Consider the following 20,654-nt stretch of genomic DNA (forward strand, 5'->3'; position numbering starts at 1 on the left):
ATTTCCTTTGCTGATTTTTCAGTTGTAGGAGTTTTTTATGTGACATTAATCATTTGTCTGGTATGTTGCACATTTTTTCCTCTTAGTAGGTTGTTCGTCTGTTACCTTTGTTTATGACATCTTCTTGCTGAAGGGAAGTTTTAAATATTTATATAGTAGAATTTATCAGTTAGGCACTTATTAGTGAATTTAAATTGATTTAGACTGGTGGTTGGGCCCATTTTTGCCGTCATACAAATGATTAATAAGCCTTTCAGAAGTTACAGAGATCAATGGGCATGCGTATTTCTGTGGTTTCCTCAATCAGTGGATGATAAAAGTACCAAATATTATCATGTAAGAAGTTCTAGAAAGTCCTTGATGATGCTAAAAGGAGGTTCCCCAAGTGGGGACTGCTGACCTGAATTATATGTTATCTCTGTTCCTGAATTACTGATCAGGTGTATTAATCGGGACTCTTTTGTTTGAACTCAAGTTTGCTCAAGCAAGAGGAAGACTCTCCTGACTTACATACCTGGGAAATCTTACATACCTGGGAAATCAGAGACCTCATTTGGACCCTTGGGCTCAAAGACTGTCCCCAGGGGTCTGCCTCTGTCTCTCTCCATTTGTTAGGCTGGTTTGTTTCCATTTAGCATCATTCTCGTGCACGGGAGGGCAGGTGGCTGGGTCAGTCCCAGGTCTCCATTCATATAGGTCAGCATTCAGAAGAAAGAGAGAGCCTCTCCTAGTATCTGTGGATCGCGTCTCTCAAGGAAAAGGGTCCACTCCTCGTCGATGCTGGGCACAGGGGCACCCCAACCAGGGGCAGGGGACACTGCGATTGACAGCTCTACCAGAACCCCGTGGGGAGGGGGAGGAGCTCCCCACCAACAGCAAGAGGGTTCTAGAAGGACAAACCTAACAGACTGCAGGACCCACACACGGTACCCAGCAGAGCATGGTGGGGACCCCTGGCCTGGGGTCAGGGGAGTAAGCATCTCCCCGTGCATTTTTCCACCTAGGCTCCATCTACCATGGCCTCGTCGGGCAGCTGCCTTAACCTCCTAGAGAAGGGGCTTCATTCCTAGTGGTTAAAGGAAGAGCCTACATGCCAACTTCTCACCTCTTGATTACCTCATTCCAAACACCCTTTGAATTCTGTTATCAATAACACAGAGGAGGAAAACCCTCACGTACTGAGTGCCTGTGAAATGCTAGGTGTAGGCACCTGACCTGTCTCCTTTAATACCACCTGCTTGCACTTTGCAGCCCCCAGAGCCCACGCACAGGCCTCGGCTCAGTAGTCCTCCCCAGGTCACTTTACGGAGAAGAGAGCCAAGGACCCAGAGAGAGGTTAAGGCCCCCGGTGTTGCATAGATTATTACTGGAGAGGAGAGGGTAGGGCCATCCAGACAGAAGCAGGGCACGCTGGGGTCTCAAGAAACAGTTCATGCCTGGAAGCTGGCTTCCTGCTCCACGGAAGTCCATCCTCCTCTTGACGGGGAGAAGAAGCCGCTCAGTGAAATTCAGCCCCACTTCGGGCCACTGCAGCTGGCCCCTGCCTCCAGTGACGCCGTGTGTCCTGACCCGCTTTGCTTTCCCTGCAGTCCACCTGATCCCAGTGTCGACAGCTAAGAATGGAGCGAGCAGCAAGAGCCGAAAGAGAATCATGCCCGACCTGGTGACGGAGCCCCCCGGGGTGGACCCCGTTTACGAAGCTCTTTTGTACTGCAACATTCCCAGCGTGGCTGAGCGCAGCATGGAAGGTAGGCCTCGCCCGACCTGGCCCGGGGCAGCCCCGGGCTCGGAGCCTGCAGGGACACCGCTCCGGGGGTAGTTCTTCAAAGAGCGGAGCACGGCGGCCAGGGGCTGGACGGCTTGGGTTGGGATCCCGCCTTTGCTCCTAGGCTGGGCTCTTGAATGAGCCCCTGGGTCGGTCTTAGCCAACTCCGCTGCAAATGCAGGTAACTAGCCGTGCCTTCCGCAGAGCTGCCGGGGGAACTCAGTAACGCTTAGCGCAGTGCAGCCGTCGTGACCAGGCTCCACCATTGTCGTGATTTGTACCCAAACATCGGCGGGATGGAAAGCTGGCCTTGGCGGGGCCTTGGGGCATCACCCATAGTCCCCGGCTTTCCAGCACAGGCTCTCTCGGTGCTCAGCATCACGGGATGCCTTCCTTGTGGCTTGCAGTCGAGGTGGGAAAAAATGTGGCTTCTGTGTTGAATTTTGCTTTTTTGAAAATGTATCAAAGGATGTTGAATATTTATTTGATCTGTTTGTGCCCTGCCTAAACGATGGAAAGCAGAAGGCCCCATTCTAGTCCGTGGAGGCACAAAGGCTCGTTAGTAGTCATCGCCACGTTTCACAGACCTCCAGCCCCCACCCGTGTCCCCAGACCTCCCTGCTCTCCCCGGGGGGCTGGGACCTAGCCCGCCGGCCCCTGATCCTACCCCCAGCTTCAGGAGGCTTCAGTGGCCCCTCCCCAGCACAGGGACCCACTGCAGTCAGGGCCCCATAGACCCCGAGGTTAGCTCTGTAACCCCAGGGAGCCCCACCGCCTCGTGCGCGTCCCAGCCAGGGCGCACGCAGGGCCTGCCCGCCCCCCTCCCCCACCGCCCTCGCCAGCACTGAGCTGGGTGCTGGGGAGCCGAAGGGGCTGCCGCTTCCCCGCGATGACCGCAGGCCTGCCTCCCTCTCGCAGGTCACGCCCCGCATCATTTTAAGCTGGTCTCGGTGCACGTGTTCATTCGCCACGGGGACAGGTACCCGCTCTACGCCATTCCCAAAACCAAGCGACCAGAAATTGACTGCACCCTGGTGGCGAACAGGTAAACTGCACTTTTTCTAAAAGCCGTTTTCATGAATCTCTGTCTCCTGTACTAATCTGAATGGTGACTGTGGATGATGGCAGGCCGGGGAATGACCTGCATTGGTTGAGCACTTACTGTTTGCCAGGTACCTGACCTTCAGGACGGCCCTTCACATTAACACTTTTTACAGTTAAGACAGGCCCAGGTAAACTGGGATCTGAGCCGAGGCCAGTGGGGGGCCGTTCTCCCCCCCCCCCCCCCCCGGTATTCTTCAGTAGAAGAAACAGCTGGGAGGCCGGCGAGCACTGGATTAGGAGCTGCTGGGACCAGGGCAGTAGGCAAGGCCCCTTGGCCTCTGCTGGCCACAGCCCGCTGTCTCGCAAATAGGTTTGATGAAGCTTGCTTCGCAGACTTGGTGCCAGGAGTCAGCCAGCCAATGCAGGGCGACCTGCACTCTCGATTGCAAAGCCATGAAAATGTAAGCTGCTCCTTTCACCTTTTCATTTTTCTCAAGACTGGAGACAGCCTGCTCTTGGCTGAGAGCTCCGAGGATGAAGCATAATTGAACAGAATTGAAATGGTGCATCTGAAAATGCCTGGCCCTGAAATTAGAGAATTAGAGACTCAGGTAGCAATAAAATGATAGGCCAGCTCTTAGCAAATGTGTCCGGGGGTGCATAACATTCCCAGCAGAGTTTACTAAATGAGGTCAGGAGACAGAGAGGAGTGCCTGGTGGAGAGGACGTTATCTTGATGGAATGCTTTTGGGGTGCCAGCCTCCTCTCGCAGGCGGGGCAGGGCTGCCAGAACTTGGTCTACCTCGTGGCAGGCAGGGCTGTTCTTGAAAAGCCAATGGCACCATGAACCTGGAGCCTCAGGTTAACTATTTGCGTCTCAAGCCTTTTCACCATCTAGTATTAAGCGAAGACCAAGTAAACCATTTTTTATAAAGAAAGTGGCCACGGTTGCTGCTGAGGGCAGGGAGAGGGAAGAAAAGATGTGATGTGGGGGCATTTTCGGGACTTGGAGTTGTCCTAAATGATATTGCAGGGACAGGTGCTGGACTTTATATATCCTGCCATAACCCACTGAATGGACTGGGGGAGAGTGTAAACTACAATGTAAACTATTATCCATGTGGTGCAGCAGTGCTCCAAAATGTATCCACCACATGCAATGAATGTGCCACAATGATGAAAGAGGTTGTTGATGTGGGAGGAGTGGGGTGAGGGCGGGTGGGGGGTATATGGGAACCTCTTATTTTTTTTAATGTAAAATTTAAAAATAATAATAAAGAGATTGTAGGGAAAGAAAAAAATAAAGTCTTACAAAAAATTTTTTAAAAAGAAAAAAAAAAGACATCATGGCCTACTGCATGGCCGTCGGTTTTTTCCTCCCCTCCTCTGTTTAATGCTGGAGGTCACGGAGCTTGTGGCCTGGGTGTTGGTGGCTTCTTTCCTGTAGTCAGCAAACCCGGCTGCATAGCCCAGCGTTCCGTAGCTTGGGAAGCCACCGGCCCAAGTCCAGCCCCTGTCGGAGGCCCTGCGGACACTTGCTTCCTTCCTCCAGGCTGCCGTCCCGCTCTCTGGACTTTCGTCCTAGTCTTGGCCCTGGGGCTCACTGCCACCTCGTGCCCCGCCTCCTGCTGGTCCTTTACCCCCATGCCTCTGCACCTGCTGTTTGGATTGCTGTCCCCCCACCCCTGCCTGGCCCACTCCTGCAGCGCCCTCGAGCTCCCCTGAGGTGCTCCCTCCCCTAGGAAATCTCCCCGGATGTGTCTCTAACTGAAGGGGGCGATGTATGGGGAGGGTCCCAGAGCACGCAGGGGTGAGAGCCCAAGCGTTTAATAATTGGAGTTAGACTGGCCTAAGAGCTGGGTCTTGGGCCGAGGCTGTTTGCTGTGCTGGGCATTAACCCTTTAGTTTCTGGATGGTGGGGAATAGCTAGAGCATCTGGGGTGGCTGGAGGTCCCAGGGTGCAGGGAAGGCCTGGGTGGGTGCCTTTTCACCCTCGGGAAGAGCACTGTTTTATTCTGTTAGCAAGTGGTGCAGCCCTGCACTTGCCTGCTGGTCAGCTGCCAGCCATCCCAACAGCGGCCCACAAGGCCTTTAAGCTGGCTGCACCAGGGCAGCCTCAGCCCCTCCCAGTTTCTGCTCCTTTTTCTCCAGTCAGGTCTCCAGTTCCCAGGAGTGAGAGCATCACCGGCCCCAGGCAAGTCCCGCAGGGCCTTGTGGCCTCTGGGCCCACCCCGGCCTCTGGCCCCCCAGGCACGGGCCCGCGGGGCAGGCCGCCTGGCAGAGCGCAGCGCCTCCCCCGGGCTCCCTGCACTTGGCAGCTCGCCGCCCCCAGCATGCAGCCTCTGCCCTCCCCAGGCCATGGGCTCCTCGAGGGCGTCAGGCCTTACCCGTCCCGGTGCCCCGCACAGAGCCTGGCATAGAACAGTGAACCCAGGTCCTCCCTGCGAATCACAGGTCCGCATTCCTATCATCTGCCCTTATCCCACGGCCTGGCTTGACAGTAGCGGGGTCCCTCCCCTCCTCTGAGCCTCTGTGCTCCATTCTGCAACACAAGGTACTAACGCCTCTCCTTTCGCATCTGTGCAAAGTCTAAGTAAGAGGAGGGATAGAGCGTGTAGCTTGTCCAGACCAAGAGGCTGTCCAGTGGTAAGGTGTTGTCACCACAGCAGCCTGGAAGCCTTCTGGGACCGGCCCCTCTCCTCTGGCCCTCTCTGCAGTGCACCTGGTCACGAGGCCAGGACAGGCCCCAGGCCTCTTGTTCTGTCCCAGCCATGGCAGGGTCCTCTGACGGGGCCATCGCTGGACCGCACGGCTGCAAGGGCTGGTGACTGGGGAATGGTGGTGCTGGCTTCTGCCCGCGTTTTCCTTTGCCTCGATCTTATGGCCTAGTTTTGTTTTACTGAACATTCTGTATTTTTATGAGCTACCTTAAAATCCTTTGTGGAAAAAAGGTGGCATGTGCATGCTTTATTCATTAATGCCATTTAATTAATTCCATTTCTTAAAAAAAAAAAAAAGTTGACTTGTCACGGGAAACCTGTACTAGAGCCCCCAGGAATCCCAGCGAAGTGGATGCACTTGGGGAGCTGAGTCCCCTGGACTGTGGGATCCGGTCATGGGCAGTACCTGCAGCCTCCCACAGTGCTATTTTGGCTTCATAAATTCTTTTTCTTTTTTTCAGTTTTCCCCTCCCCCTTACCCCACCCTGCTGTTGTTGCTGTCTGTGTCCATTTGCTATGTGGTCTTCTGTATCTATTTCCTCTTTTTGTCTTCTCATTTTTTCCTCCTCTAGGATTCACCAGAATTCGATCCTGGGGGCCTCTGATGTGGAGACAGGTTCCCTGTCTATTATGCCACCTCAGTTCCTGGTCTCTGCTGCACTTCACCTTGATTCTCCCCTTGTATCTCTTTTGTTGCGTCATCATCTTGCTGTGTGACTCACTTGCACAGGCACAGGCTCACCACACAGGCACACTTTCTCTTCCTTTTCACCAGGAGGCCGCAGGGATCAAACCCGGGTCCTCCCATGTGGTAGGCGGAAGCCCCATCACTTCAGCCATGGCCGCTTCCCTTAAGTTCTTAATCTTATGGCCTCCTACTCAGTATATGCTACAGAAAACAAAAGGGGCGAGTCCTCGGTGTGCCCGTCCCTCTAGTCCAGTGAAAGGGAGTGCCGGAGCTGGCAGGGCAGAGCTGCCTGTCTCTACGAGCCGGATGCCCCAGTGCTCCACGCACCAGGAAGCATTCGCCAGCTCCCAGGCTCCTGCGGTGACGCGCCTCTTCTGGACTGCCATGGGCCTCAGGCGAGAGGGGCACTTTGTACCCTTGTCTCCCACCATTCAGCCAGCAATAAGGCTGCTAGCACGTGCTTCTTAGTAAATACCTTTTTTTTTTAAAAGATTTATTTTATTTATTTCTCTCCCTTCCCCCCCTCCCCCGCCCCAGTTGTCTGCTCTCTCTGTCCATTTGCTGCGTGTTCTTTGTCCGCTTCTGTTGTTGTCAGCGGCAAGGGAATCTGTGTCTCTCTTTGTTGCATCATCTTGTTGTGTCAGCTCTCTGTGTGTGCGGCACCATTCCTGGGCAGGCTGCACTTTCTTTTGTGCTGGGCAGCTCTCCTTACGGGGCACACTCCTTGCGCGTGGGGCTCCCCTACGCAGGGGACACCCCTGCGTGGTAGGGCACTCCTTGCGCGCATCAGCACTGCGCGTGGGCCAGCTCCACATGGGTCAAGGAGGCCCGGGGTTTGAACCGTGGACCTCCCATGTGGTAGGCGGACGCCCTGGGCCAAGTCCGCTTCCCCAATAACCTTTTCTAGATCCACAGAAAAACTATTTACTTCAATCTGCATTTATTCAACCATTAAAAATATTTTTTTAGTTTTTAAAGAAGCTTTAGATGATATAAATGTTACATTAAAAAAAAATAGGGAATTCCCATATGCCCCATGCCCTTCCCCCTCCCACACGTTCCCCGGTTAACAACCTTCTCCATTAGTGGGGTACATTTGTTAAAACTGATGAACACATCTTGAAGCATTGCTACTAACCGTGGACTATATGGCTTACCTAATAGTTTACGCTTTGCACCACACAATTTTATAGGTTTTGGCAAAATGTACAATGGCTGAAAATGGCCCCATCTAACTCCTATTCTTCCCTCTCCCATCCCTCAGAGCCTCTGGTGGCCACTGCCTTTGTATCAGTGATACAGGTTCTCCCATTGCTGGACTAATACTAAGTTTCTAATAGCCTAATTTTATTTCTGAGCTCCAGGCATGTGCCAGGTGCTGCGGGGCTGCTGGGGAGTCACAGAAGGAAGCTGCTTCTGCCGGGAGCACCTGCCCTCTGCAATGCGCAGTCAGGGCACGCTCGCCTGCAGGGACGGCGGCGGCTGGGGGGAGGAAGGCCAGGTAGAAGTGGGTGGTGGGCCAGGGAAGGCCGCCGGCGAGAGGGACCCAAGAGGGGCGCAGGAGCGAGGCTGGTAGCAGCCGGTGGGTGACAGGCGGCGCCCTGGGCATGAGCCCTGCCTGTGTGAAGGTGTGGGGTCGGTGGGGCCTCGGAGCCGTGTCACAGGGCGTCACAGGGCCTGAGCGGGGGGGGGGGGGGGGGGGGGAGGGGGGGCTTGGTCCTCCGGGCTCAGCGGAGTCACAGGGTGTCACAGGGCCTGAGCACAGAAGGAGAGGTGGGGGGAGCTCGGTCCTCCGCCTGGCGCAGCGGTGTCACAGGGCGTCACAGGGCCTGAGAGGAGGGAGAGGTGGGGGGAGCTGGGTCCTCCGGGCTCAGTGGCGTGGGCCCCGGGCCTGGAGGGCGGCGAGGGAGCTGCGGAGTGATGGAAGGACGAAGCGCTCGGGAGGCCGCGGCGTGGAGGCTGGCCGAAGCCCGAGGCCTGCTGAGGACCCATGGGGCCTGGCACCTGCCACCTGCCTGGCCTCTCTGTGCTCGCGCTCACTGCGCTGCAGGCCACGCCACTCCCTGCTGGTTTGCGGCCACGCTGCCTGTCCCCTCTCTAGACAGCTGCCTCCCCAGATGGCTGATGGCCAGTTCAGCCACTGTCAAGTCTTTGTTCAAATGCCACCTGCTCGGTGACGCCTACTCGGAACGCCCCGGTTAAAACGGCAGCGCCCTCCTCCCTCCCTCTGGGGACCCGGCTCCCCGTCCCCTTGCTCTTCTTTTTTCCACCGCGGGTGGTGCCTCCTAACACACCTGCACACATGTCTGGTGTCGGGCGTATGTGGGCTAGAATGTGAGCTTCCGGAAGGCAGTGACTTCCGTTTGTGTTGGTCACTGCCGTATCCCGAGCACCCAGAACAGCGCCTGACGTGTGGCTGAGAGCTCATTAGTATTTGCTGAAGGAATCCACGATGGAAGCGGGAACTCGGGGTGGCGGCAGAGATGCATGGAGCAGAGGGCGTGTCGCTGACGGGTGTGAGGTTGAGAGCAGTGGGAGGCGGGGACAGCACGGGGGAGTGAGAGGGAGAGCAGGTGGGGTCCGGGCTTCAGCTGGGTGTCTGGGTGGTGGGGGTGCCCCTCCCTGGAGCAGGGAACACCGGAGAAGGAAGTTGTGAGTACAGGTGTCAGCGCTACCCTGGAGCTGCCGTCAGACATTCGGGGCACAGCTTCTAGCAGTAGGAGATGGCTAGGTGGGGCTCAGGAGCACTGCTGGGAAATGCTCTGCTGGCGAGTCTCCGGCATGTAGACGGCAGCTGAAGCTGGGGGCTGGAGCACCTCACACACGGCCCGAGGACTGGGGAGAGGGCGGAAACGGTCCTGGGAGACACCGACGTTCATTAGGCGTAGAGAGAAAAGAAAATCCCAGGAGGTATCGCGGGTCAAGCAGAAGGCAAGAGAGTAAGTGTCATGAGAGAGTGTCAAGGAGCGGGGGGCGATGAAACACGTCAGGGTAAGCAAAAAGGTCTGAAAAACTAAAGACTGACTAGAGGGTATTGGGCTTGTCTTTTCAGAATTTCATTTTATTAATAATACAAAAGAATAATTTCTTTAATTGGCATAAATTTTAAAAATATGTGTTTGTTCATTCCAATTTCCAGCCATGTAAGCTATTTTGAATTGTGTGTTTTTATAACAATTTTGCTGGTGTCAGACCTGTTCTCTGCTTGTCTTAATGTTCTTTGCGGAACACAATATATTTCTCATGGGTGTGTAAATTAACCTCAGGGTTCTGTTGCGAGCTTTGTGGTATAAATAAATCTGAAGAATGCATATAAAAATGCAAATAAGGACTCTGAGGTGAAGGATTTGAAAGCTTCAGTAACGCTTTTGATTCTTTCAGTTCTCAGTAAAAGTGGATTTCCACTGAGACCACAATAATGAGTTTTTGCTGAAGATAAACTCATCCTCACAGATATAATAAATGCTGTATCAGTCAGGGTAAGACTGGGCTGTTGTAACAAAGAGGCCCAAGAATTCATTGTCGTAACTAACAAAGCAGTTTCTCTCTTCCTTGTATGAAGGTAGGAGGTGAGGATCCCCGGTGGTGAGTCTCAGCTCCACAAGGTCATTCAGGGCCCCAGTTCCTTCCAGGAGGTGGTCCCAGGATCCCCTAGGGATGTCTCCGTGGTTGACTCTGGGTTGCCGCCTCGCCTGAGTAGTGGCCAGGGGGCAGATGAGAAGGCGAAGGGGGTGTGATGATGGTTTTAAGGCCTAAGCCCAGAAGTAGCATGGATCCTTCCGTTCCGTTGCTGAATACATAGTCATGTGTATCCTCAGAAATGGGATCTAACCAACGTCCCAGGAAAAGGAGGAGAAGAGATTATAGTGTATACCTAGAAGTCTCACCCACAACAGCCTTTTAAAAAAAATATTGGGAAGCAAGATGTGGCTCAAGCAGGTGGGTGCCCGCCTACCACATGGGAGGTCCTGGGTTCTGTTCCCGGTGCCTCCTAAAGAAGATGAGCAAGACAGAGCTGACATGACGGGCTGGCACAGCGAGCTGATGCAACAAGATGACACAATAAGATGCTGCCACAAGATGACGCAACAAGGAGACACAATGAGGAGACACAATGAGAGTCCCAACAAGCAGGGAGTAGAGGTGGCTCAAGCAATTGAGTGCCTTCCTCCCACACGGGAGGTCCTGGGTTCGTTCGCGGTGCCTCCTAAAGAGAAGACGAGCAGACATGGGGAGCACATGACAGATACAGAGAGCAGACAGTGAGGCAAACCAGGTGGCGGAGAGGGAGAAATAAATAAATCTTTAAAAAATATATTTCCATGAGAATAGGAATATTTTAATATACATTATAACTTGCCATGTTCATTGCTACAGATTATGGGAAGGTTGGTCTTTTCATAAAACAGTTAAGGATGGGCACTTCACAGATGAGTTCACTAGCACATGTTTTTGGAGCCCTCGCCTGTGCTGGGCCCACTCCAGGCTCCACGGACGGAGCAGTGGACGCGGCAGGCAGGGCCTGGCCAGTCACGTGCAGGACAAGCCCAGGGACTCGGGCTGCCTGCTCCTCTCCCCATTACAAGGGTCCAGCCAGTTGCCATCTGTTCTCCCAGTGAAGTGTTTCTTCCATGAATCTTCATCTCTTCCTACAAAAAGAAAAGTTTTAGTGACTACAGTTAAGATAGCAAAGAATCATTAAGCTCTCGGGTACCCTGAGACCCTGGGACATCTCAGCCAGCACTTTCAGGGACGAAACCCCATTTTTAAAATTGGCTGCAAAGCTTTCCCAGATCCTCAGATAATACCAAGCGGAAATAAAGGCCAGGGAGGGAAGCCTTGGCTCCTGCCGACAGGCAGCTGTTGGTGATGTGGATTCATATTGGTGGCTTTATTGTCAGACTGGAAGTTTTATTTCCCGGTTTGCTAACATTTATGTGTTTTAGCCTCAGGCAAAATAACATACCCTCTGTTTTTATGTAAAGACATAACTCCCTGCGGCAATCAGGGTGATTTATTAGACTATACTGTGCGTCAGTAAGATTACCATTCTCTAATTTTAAAACATGTTTTTAAAAGATGACTTTTTTTTCTGGCTTTATGTTTCTGAAAGATAATAAAACTATTTTGGCATCCATTTTAAAAGCATGGCCACAGTTAATTGGGCTTTCAGACAGCAGGGGTCTGTATTAGAATAATTTGTCTTTGCTTCTTTTCATGCTATTTTTATGCAGTTTAGTTGTGAATGACTCTGTCCCCATCTGTTCGGCTGGAAAATGTGTGTATATCCATAGGTCATTTCATTATTCAGGGAAATGTGTATTAGTGACCAGAAAGATAAATTACATCTCGACCACAGGTACTTCATGGCAGAAATATAAAGAATGTTTCAGACTAGACCTGATAATCACCTTTATATTTATTTTTTTTTAAGATTTATTTTTATTTATTTCTCTCCCCTCCCCCCCCACCCTGGTTGTGTGTTCTCTGTGTCTATTTGCTGCGTCTTTTTTGTCCGCTTCTGTTGTTGTCAGTGGCACTGGAATCTGTGTCTCTTTGTTGCGTCATCTTGTTGCGTCAGCTGTCCGTGTGTGCGGCCCCACTCCTGGGCGGGCTGCACTTTTTTCATGCAGGGCATCTCTCCTTGTGGGGCACACTCCTTGTGCATGGGGCACCTCTATGCAGGGGTGCCCCTGCATGGCAGGACACTCCTTGTGTGGAGGCAGCACTACACATGGGCCAACTTACCACACAGGTCAGGAGGCCCTGGGGATCGAACCCTGGACTCTCCATATGGTAGACGGATGCTCTATCAGTTGAGCCATGTCCACTTCCCTGATAATCACCTTTAGATATTCATTACCACCCCTACAATAAATGAGATATTACATGTGCAAAATGCGTAGTAAACTATGAAGAGCTGTTGAGATCCTGGTTCTCTTAAACAACCGTAAAATTTTCTTAACATGAGGTTTTCTAGAGGTCACATAAAGTAAGGATTAAGAGTTAACCAGGTGAAGGTTGGGGTAGTATTTCCTACGTGGAAGGGACAACGTGTAGAAAGGTATGGAGGGAAGTAGATGTGGCTCAAATGATTGGGCTCCTGCCTACCACATGGGAGGTCCCGGGTTCAGTTTCCAGTGCCTCCGAAAGAAGACGAGCAATACAGCAAGCCGACACGACAAGATAACACAACAAGAGACACAAGGAAAGCATAATGAGTTACAACAAAGCAGGGAGTGGAGGTGGCTCAAACGATTGGGCACCTCTCTACCATATTGGACGTCCCAGGTTCAGTTTCTGGTGCCTCCTAAAAAGAAGACCAGCACACAATAAACAGACACAGCGAGCACAAACAATGAGGGGGTGGGGAGAAATAAATAAATAAATCTTAAAAAAAAAAAAAAAAGGATGGAGAGGTGAAAGAGCAAGGTGTATTAGGGAAAAGGAGCAAGAGGTTGGTTCTGTGTGGCCAGAGCACAGTGCTCGGGTGGGGAGGGCAGGATGAGGAGTCTTCAGGACGGGGGCCCTGTGAAGTCACCGCAAGGGCAGTCACCGCAGCAGAACTGCCTTTCAAGTCGATCCCTCCGGCTGTAGGGAATGAAAGATCCCAGGGAAGGACTGAGCTGCAGGAAGGCGAGTTAGGAGTCCACGGCCATCCAGATAAAAGCTGCCTTAGGCCAGAGCCCCAGGAGTGGCTGCAGATGAAGAAGGCCGGGTGGGCAGGAGGCCACCGCTGCAGGCTTGGGGGGGGGGGCAGGTGGCGGGCAGGGGAGGCTGTGGCTGTGGCTGCTGTGCCTCCCTGGAGAGGGAGCACAGGCGATGGCGTGGGTTGGGGACGTCTGGTACAGGACAGAATCCCACAGTGCCGAGAGTGCGGTCAGCCCAGCAGAGCGGCTCAAGCACGCTTACTGAGCGGGGATTGTATGTGTAGGTGTCCGCGGTCGGCTGTTAGGGAAATTTGGATTTAGAAATGATCCAGCCAGTGTCTGCTCTTGGGGGGATGACAAGTGACAGCACGCTTGGGGCTTTGCTTACCGCAGCTGGAAACGGCTACCACTCTCGCCTTCTACGGCGCAGGTGAACTTTTCTCGGAGCCCTCCGACCACTCATTCTCTGTGTTTTCTCTTTAGGAAACCCTATCACCCTAAACTGGAAGCTTTCGTTAGCCACATGTCAAAAGGAGCTGGAACCTCTTTCGAAAGCCCCCTGCACTCCCTGCCGCTTTACCCCAACCACCCGCTGTGCGAGATGGGAGAGCTCACGCAGACAGGTAGGTGCGGCCGCCACTCGCCCTCCGCTCTGCCCCGCCTGCACCTGTTCTCCGGGGAGCAAACACTCCTGCGTGAGGCTGACAGGTGCTGTGCGGCTCAGGGGCGACTAAGGACCGGCTCCCTCCCCAAAGGCTCAGGGTCCACGAGGTAGCTAATTAAACAGATGATTTCTAAAATGTAAAAAGCCCCGTTTCTTCTTATAATATCAGTGCATATTCATGGAAGAGGAATTGGGCAACACAATTAAGCAAAAGAAGAAAACTTTAAAGCACCCATAATCCCACCATCCAGAGAATTAGACCCTTAGTCATCTTTTTCCTGTGCATATGCACACACACAACCCAAAAACCTGGGTGGTATCTTACTAAAAATAATATTTTGTAACCACTTTTTCATTTAATATTATGTGGTGATGATTTTTCCCTATCGGTCAATGTTCAGCACCCTCATTTCTGATGACGATACCTTAGTCCCATATAGATGGACCATGATTTAAACCACTCCTCTGCTCTTAGATATTTCAAGCAAAACTCCGGGTAGATTTTACTGTAGGAGATCTCAGAGAGGATAACGCAGGGCATGTGCCCATCGAGGGTGGGGTTTGCTTTGCTGGTGTATTCCACGCAGAAGCCCATCTTTCCCCAGGCAGCCTGGCATAGTCAGTTCACAGTCCAAGGGTGGTTTGCGGAGTTCCCTGGGGAGGAAGGACAAACTGGTCCCCAGAGCTTCCCGCTTCCCGGAGCTGCAGCCTGGGACCCCGACGGACCTTTGCTTGGGACTGCAGCCCCTGCTGGGGGAATCAGGACGACCTGGCGCCCATGTCCTTTTACTTGTCCCACCAGCATCTCGGGTCCTCAGTTTTGGTGGAAGGAAGGAAAGGTCTCTGCCTTAGAGTCAGTCCTGTTGGGTTTCAGTGGGGATTGAAAACTGTTGTTATTGGGGGAATGAGAGTGGGCAGCGGATAAGCTGAAGGTTGGAGAAATGATTTTATTAAAACCTTCTCATGGTTGCTTCCACCTTCACAAGTTCTGCATTTGTTTAGACCAGGGGTTCTCATCCTACCAATTCCAGCACCCCCTTTTTATAACAAGTAGTTTGTGATGCTCCTATATCCTGAAATGAAATTCAAATGTAATAGAACTTTCCTACCTACACAATTTTTAAAAAATCAGTTGTCTCGGGCCCTAACTATAATACATGTAAAGGAGAAACAGCAGGGAGCTCGTTTATTATCTAATTCTGTGTCTTTCCATATAAATGCTGGATCCCAGCGACACTAGAAAATAAAATGAAGTCATCAAATGCATGCGCCTAACTGTGCGTGGTGACTGTGGCAGCTGCCAGCAGACGGACTGAAGACCGCCGTGCCGTGAAGCCAGTACCACACGTCACGGCATGAGTTTTCTGACAAGTCCTTAACAAAACAAAGTACAGGTGCCCCTGAATTTACATTGCATTTCTGGAAAGTTCAGTGGATGCTAATATGAAAAAACAAAGTTTCATGTTTTATGTAAGAGGTTTTTTCAACAGGTTTCAAACCGGTTTTCCCTTGTAGGAAGGAGAACTGCCTTTCCTTGTGGAGGGTGTCTAGCCCCCTGGCCCTCACCCACTAGGGTCCAGGAAAGCCCCTCCCATGGTGCTATGACCGCCCCACCCCCCAGTGCAGCCTGCCCAACCCCGGAGCAGCAGTCCGCGTGCCAGAAACCAGTGCTGAGAGTCTCTGGTTGCAAGTCATAGAAACCAACTCAAGCAAAAAGGGGACCTTTGTTCAAAGGACCCAGGGGTGATAGATGGGCAGGAGTGTGTCCAGAGACCGGAGCCAGGAGGGAAGAAGCCATCTGACCCCTGCCTCTCTCAGGGGGTTTGCCTTGTCCACACCCAGAGGTGAACCTGCAAGTCCAAATTCCTGGGAGTGAGTCTGATGGGGTCCCCCAGGGCCACTGTCCCTCAGTGCTGGCCAGGGGGGCAGGACGACTGTCGAGAGCAGATGGGGCCCAGCGTCTGGAGCCAGGGGCTGTCCCAGAGGAGAGGAGGGGATGGCTGTCACATACTTAGAGGCCGCTATTCATCTGGAATTTTCTCCTCGATTGATCTATTAACATCAACTCATTTTCTAAATGCACATTACTCTAGAAATCACTTTGCAGAACTGTGTGCCCCTGTTCCTCATTCTCTATTTTTTTTTTAAAGATTTATTTTTTATTTATTTCTCTCCCTTCCCCCCCCCCCCCCAGTTGTCTGCTCTCTGTGTCCATTTGCTATGTGTTCTTCTGGGTCCGCTTGTATTGTTGTCAGTGGCACTGGGAATCTGTGTCTCTTTTTGTTGTGTCATCTTGCTGCATCAGGTCTCTGTGTGTGCAGCACCATTCCTGGGCAGGCTGCACTTTTTTTCATTAGGGCGGCTTTCCTTACCAGGCACACTCCTTGCACATGGGGCTCCCCTACGTGGGGGACACCCCTGCGTGGCATGGCACTCCTTGCACATGGCAGCCCTGCGTGTGGGCCAGCTCACCGCACGGGTCAGGAGGCCTTGGGTTTGAACCCTGGACCTCCCATGCAGTAGGCAGACGCTCTATCAGTTGAGCCACATCTGCTTCCCTCCTCATTCTCTTTTAATGGTCACTTTTCTCTTCTATTTAAATGTCACTACAATTGCATAGCTGTTATAATAATCATTTGTAATTGGTACCTTATGGCACCCTACCATAACTATATAAGATGGATAATCAGCGCCTGCTGTGTGCGAGATGCTTTGGTAGCTGCCCCCTGCCTGTGTGGGTGGGGTGGCAAGATGAGTAAGACCTGCCTGCCTGTCCTAGGGAAGCCTGACCGCAGAGGGATAGCACAGGTGGAGATACTGCTAATGCTGGAAACTGTGGGGTCGTACTCCCGAAGCACAAGCTTTGGGGTCAGACCAACCTGTAAAACAGGACCAACAGTATCTTTAATGCTTTGATTCTTTTTTTGCAAATCATTTAGGAAATGCTACGACTTGTCCCAGCCCAGATCCCTGAGAGGGTTCTGCTCTCAATACTCTTTATTCAGAGTAGGACCCGACATCCTTCGTGTTTTCCCTTCCTGGACCAATACGCCTCTCTGCCTCATCTTTGCGGTGGACCTTTTCAAACTTTTTGGACATCTGAATAAATTATATTACTGGCCATTGGGTTTATGCCCTCAGAATATTCATGTGCTCACGTTACTGGGATTGTGCCCCTGGCATCCTGCTGGCTGGAGGAGGGTGAACTTGGTTTTATCTTGAATTAGCTTCTCCTGGAGATAAGCTTTTTAATATTTTAAAAAGGATTATATACTGTGGTAGTTAAAAACTAAAACAATATTGAGGAGAGCCAGTGTAGCTCAGTGGCTGAGCACCTGCTTCCCATGTACGAGGTCCTGGGTTCATTCCCCAGTACCCCCTAAAATACAAAACAAAACAAAACACAGTCAAATGGTAAATTTTAAAATTCTTGCTCCCACCCGTGTTCTTTCCACCCCTTTTCTTTACCCCCATCCTTCTCAGGTAACCCTTGATGCTAGTTTTTTTGTGTGAATCCTTCCAGAGTTTCTTTATGCAAGCTGTAAGCAATTGCAAATGCACGTTCTTATTTTTACCTCTTAAAGCATACTGCTCTACATTTTTTAAAAAGTAATATTTCGCTCCAATCAGCACAGAGAGAGTGTCCCTGTTGACAAGAGCCTCTGAAGCAGGGGTTCTGAACCGCGGGGGCAGGGGGTGTGCGTGAAAAGATTTTAGGGGGTCCATGAGCTTGAATTAAAAATTTTTAAGAAACAACATTAATCTTGTAGGGAGGTGTTGGTGCGGGTGGGGTGTGTTTATTAAATAATTACAGTGTAGCGTAGACTTGGTAAGGGGTCTGTGCTTTCCACCTGACTGGCAAAGCGGCCCGGGGTTAGGAACCCCTGCTGTAAGGCTCCGTAGGAGTCAGCACAATGCCCCGGGAAGGTTAGCAGCGCGCCCTCTGCTGGGCAGAGGAGGGAGCGTCCCAGCCGCCAGGGGCCTCAGCTGCAAACAGCAAGGTTCCCTCCTCTCCTTGTCACCTGGCCGATTTCACTGAGCTGTGCTCTCCCTGCATGAGGGATGCTATGTCCCTGGCCCATAAGGGACAGAGCTCTCCTGGGGCCCGTGCCAGGGACAGCCTGGACAGCTACAGCTGCATGATTCCTAGCCCAAGGCTGACCAGTCATGAAGCCTTCCCCTGGCAAGAAGGAGGGAGGGGGGTGGGCAAGGCAGATGGCCCTCACGCTCCCTAGAAAGGCTGCGGTCCCGAGGCTGGGGCCCCACTCCGCTCCCCCTCTGTGGGTATCCTGGAGAGCCTCTCCTTACCAATTGCTGTGCAGACACAGGCTCTACTGCCTTACCTTAACACTCCTCTACGACAGCCCAGAGGTGACACGGCTCCCCTGTGCAGTTCCTTTATCTCAGCTGTCGGTAAGGAACGCTGTGTGTCACCCTGTGTTTCAGGAGTCGTGCAGCATTTGCAGAACGGTCACCTGCTGAGGGACATCTATCTAAAGAAGCATAAACTCCTGCCGAGCGGGTGGTCCACAGACCACCTTTACCTGGAGACCACTGGGAAGAGCCGCACTCTGCAAAGCGGGCTGGCCCTGCTGTACAGCTTCCTCCCGGATTTCGACTGGAAGAAGGTTTATTTCAGGCACCAGCCGAGTGCTCTGTTCTGCTCCGGAAGCTGCTCTTGCCCCACGAGAAACCAGTACCTGGAAAAGGAGCAGCGTCGCCAGTACCTCTTACGTTTGAAAAACAGCCAGCTGGAGAGGACCTACGGGGAGATGGCCAAGATCGTGGACATCCCCACCAAGCAGCTGCGCGCCTCGAACCCCATAGACTCCATGCTCTGCCACTTCTGCCACAACGTCAGCTTCCCGTGCACCCGGAACGGCTGCATCGGCATGGAGCACTTCAAGGTGATCAAGACGCATCAGATCGAGGATGAGAGAGAGCGGCGGGAGAAGAAGCTGTACCTGGGGTACGCGCTGCTGGGCGCCCACCCCATCCTGAACCAAACCGTCGACCGGATGCAGCGGGCCGCGGAGGGCAGGAGAGAGGAGCTCTTCGCCCTGTACTCGGCCCACGACGTCACGCTGTCGCCCATTCTCAGTGCCATGGGCCTTACTGAAGCCAGATTCCCCAGGTTTGCGGCCAGGTTGGTTTTTGAGCTCTGGCAAGACAGAGACAAGCCCAGCGAGCATTCTGTCCGGATTCTGTACAACGGCGTGGATGTCACCTTCCACACCTCTTTTTGCCAGGAGCACCACAAGCGTTCCCCCAAGCCCATGTGCCCCCTCGAGAACTTTGCCCGCTTTGTCAAACGGGACATGTTTGTGGCCCTGGGGGGCACTAGTACGAATTATTACGATGCATGTCACAGGGAAGGATTCTAAAAGGCACGCCGGGCGGTGCTGAGGACGTCTACGGAGGGGATGGAAAAAGTCCTCTTCTGGTTCTTTCCAACGCTAAGGGTACATGACTTGATTTTTAAAGGCTAGAAATCCTGTTTGGGAGCCAGATAGATGGTCTGGATTGAAGAGTGAGTACTTGTCGTAATCTGGTACGTCAGCTCATTGGTACGTAATTGCCAGTTCACAGAGAAGGGAAGGTCTTTTGCATAGGCAGACTTGACTCAGATTGCCAAAGTTGCCAGTCCAGGTTGGCATGCTTTTGGCCTGCCAGGGCACTGCGTGATGGAACCAGCAAATTGCAGCCCCAACTTTCAGTCGTGGGCAGTGAAAAATTCCCTAAAGCGATTTATCTAAAACATAGGTCAGCAAACGTTTTCTGAAAAGGGCCAGGTAATAAATATTTTAGTAGATTTTCCAGGCCATGTGGCCACCTCCAGTCTTGGTTGCAACTACCCAACACTGTGGGTGTAGCATAAACACAACCCTTTCGACAGGTGAATGTGGCTGTGCCCACAGGCAGTACAAAACAGGTGGTGGGCAGAGCTGGCCCACAGGCTGTGGTTTGCCCACCCCTAGTCCAAAAAACAGTCTCTGCTAGGGTTGCACTTCCAGCACTTTGAGAACTGATGGAATACAAAGAATTGTTATAGTGGTGCCTCCAGTAACTTCTGCTAGAAAAACAGAATTTGGCCTCACCTAACATTATCACAAAACTTGGGGGTGGGGGGGAGAATAAACATTGAATCAGAATGAATCATAGAAAAAAATATTAGAATAATACTTGATGTTCATGATGATTGTGGTACAAGGTAGTTTTAAGTACGTTTTAACTATTTGTCTGCTGTAGTCTTTTTACTGTCTATGCTGAATTTTTTTGTATTCCATTTAGTATTTTTATAGTCTAGGAAAATATTTTCTAAGACCAGTTTTAGATGTGCTCTTAGTGATAGAGAAATATTCAATTTACTATACCTGCTTGGTCATCAGAAGTGGGCCAGAAACTGAATTTAGGCACTTTCTCCCAATAAAACAAATTATGGCTCATTTCCTTTGACGACTACAGAGTGGGATCAATTTTTAAACCATTTTCATCAGTTTCAAACAGCAAATTCTGAATGATTTTTAAATAAGATTTTGAAAAAGAGCTTTGTTACTAGGTGGCTAAATCATCTTTCTAAGGTATTTTATATATTAGAAGCTATTATAATTAAATATGTGATTTCTTAACTAATGGTGCTAGTTCTATGGGAAGAAATGTAAAATGTGAGTGAGTTTCTCCAGTGTCCCTGGCATTCCCGCCTCTTCTCTTTTTCTTGTTCAATGTTGCATTTGAATATGTCTGTTTCTATTAATAAATTTTTGAAGAATACTGTGCTCTTCGACTAATGGTTTGTATCTGTAAGTCACTTTAGTTCTTTTCAAGTGATATTCAAGATTTGTGAAATTTACCTTCACCGCTTCTTTTATTGCCAAAAATCTTGTGTTATCTCTGTAGTATTTTAAGCCTGAGTTTTTTCCCCCTACCCACTCATAGTATAATATATGTGAATTAGAATGGCTAAGCCCAGCATGAAGATTTAAAAATGAAAGTGAGTCAGAAGAGTTTTTAAAAATCAAATCAGATGTTGGTACAAGTAAATATTGTGGAGAAGAGCCAACACTGCAGGGCAGCTATAGGTTGGGCCTCTCAGGCCGCTGGATGTGCACCACATTAAGATACT

General features: G+C 51.4%; 1 protein-coding gene across 6 annotated transcripts in view; it reads left to right on the plus strand.

The window, feature by feature from the left end:
* The window catches only part of PXYLP1 (2-phosphoxylose phosphatase 1), an 80,791-nt gene extending 60,489 nt beyond the window's left edge, over positions 1-20,302 (plus strand). For all 6 annotated transcript variants that reach the window (XM_058295070.1, XM_058295073.1, XM_023588993.2 and 3 more), the window contains 4 exons: positions 1,590-1,748; positions 2,684-2,810; positions 13,351-13,490; positions 17,978-20,302. In XM_058295070.1, the coding sequence (XP_058151053.1) occupies positions 1,590-1,748; positions 2,684-2,810; positions 13,351-13,490; positions 17,978-18,915 (1,364 nt within the window). In that variant the 3' untranslated portion in view covers positions 18,916-20,302. The remainder of the gene's footprint in view (positions 1-1,589; positions 1,749-2,683; positions 2,811-13,350; positions 13,491-17,977) is intronic.
* The last annotated feature ends 352 nt before the right edge of the window (positions 20,303-20,654 follow it).

This window comes from Dasypus novemcinctus, chromosome 4 (assembly GCF_030445035.2).
Source record: "Dasypus novemcinctus isolate mDasNov1 chromosome 4, mDasNov1.1.hap2, whole genome shotgun sequence".
In the NCBI taxonomy this organism is placed as follows: Eukaryota; Metazoa; Chordata; class Mammalia; order Cingulata; family Dasypodidae; genus Dasypus; species Dasypus novemcinctus.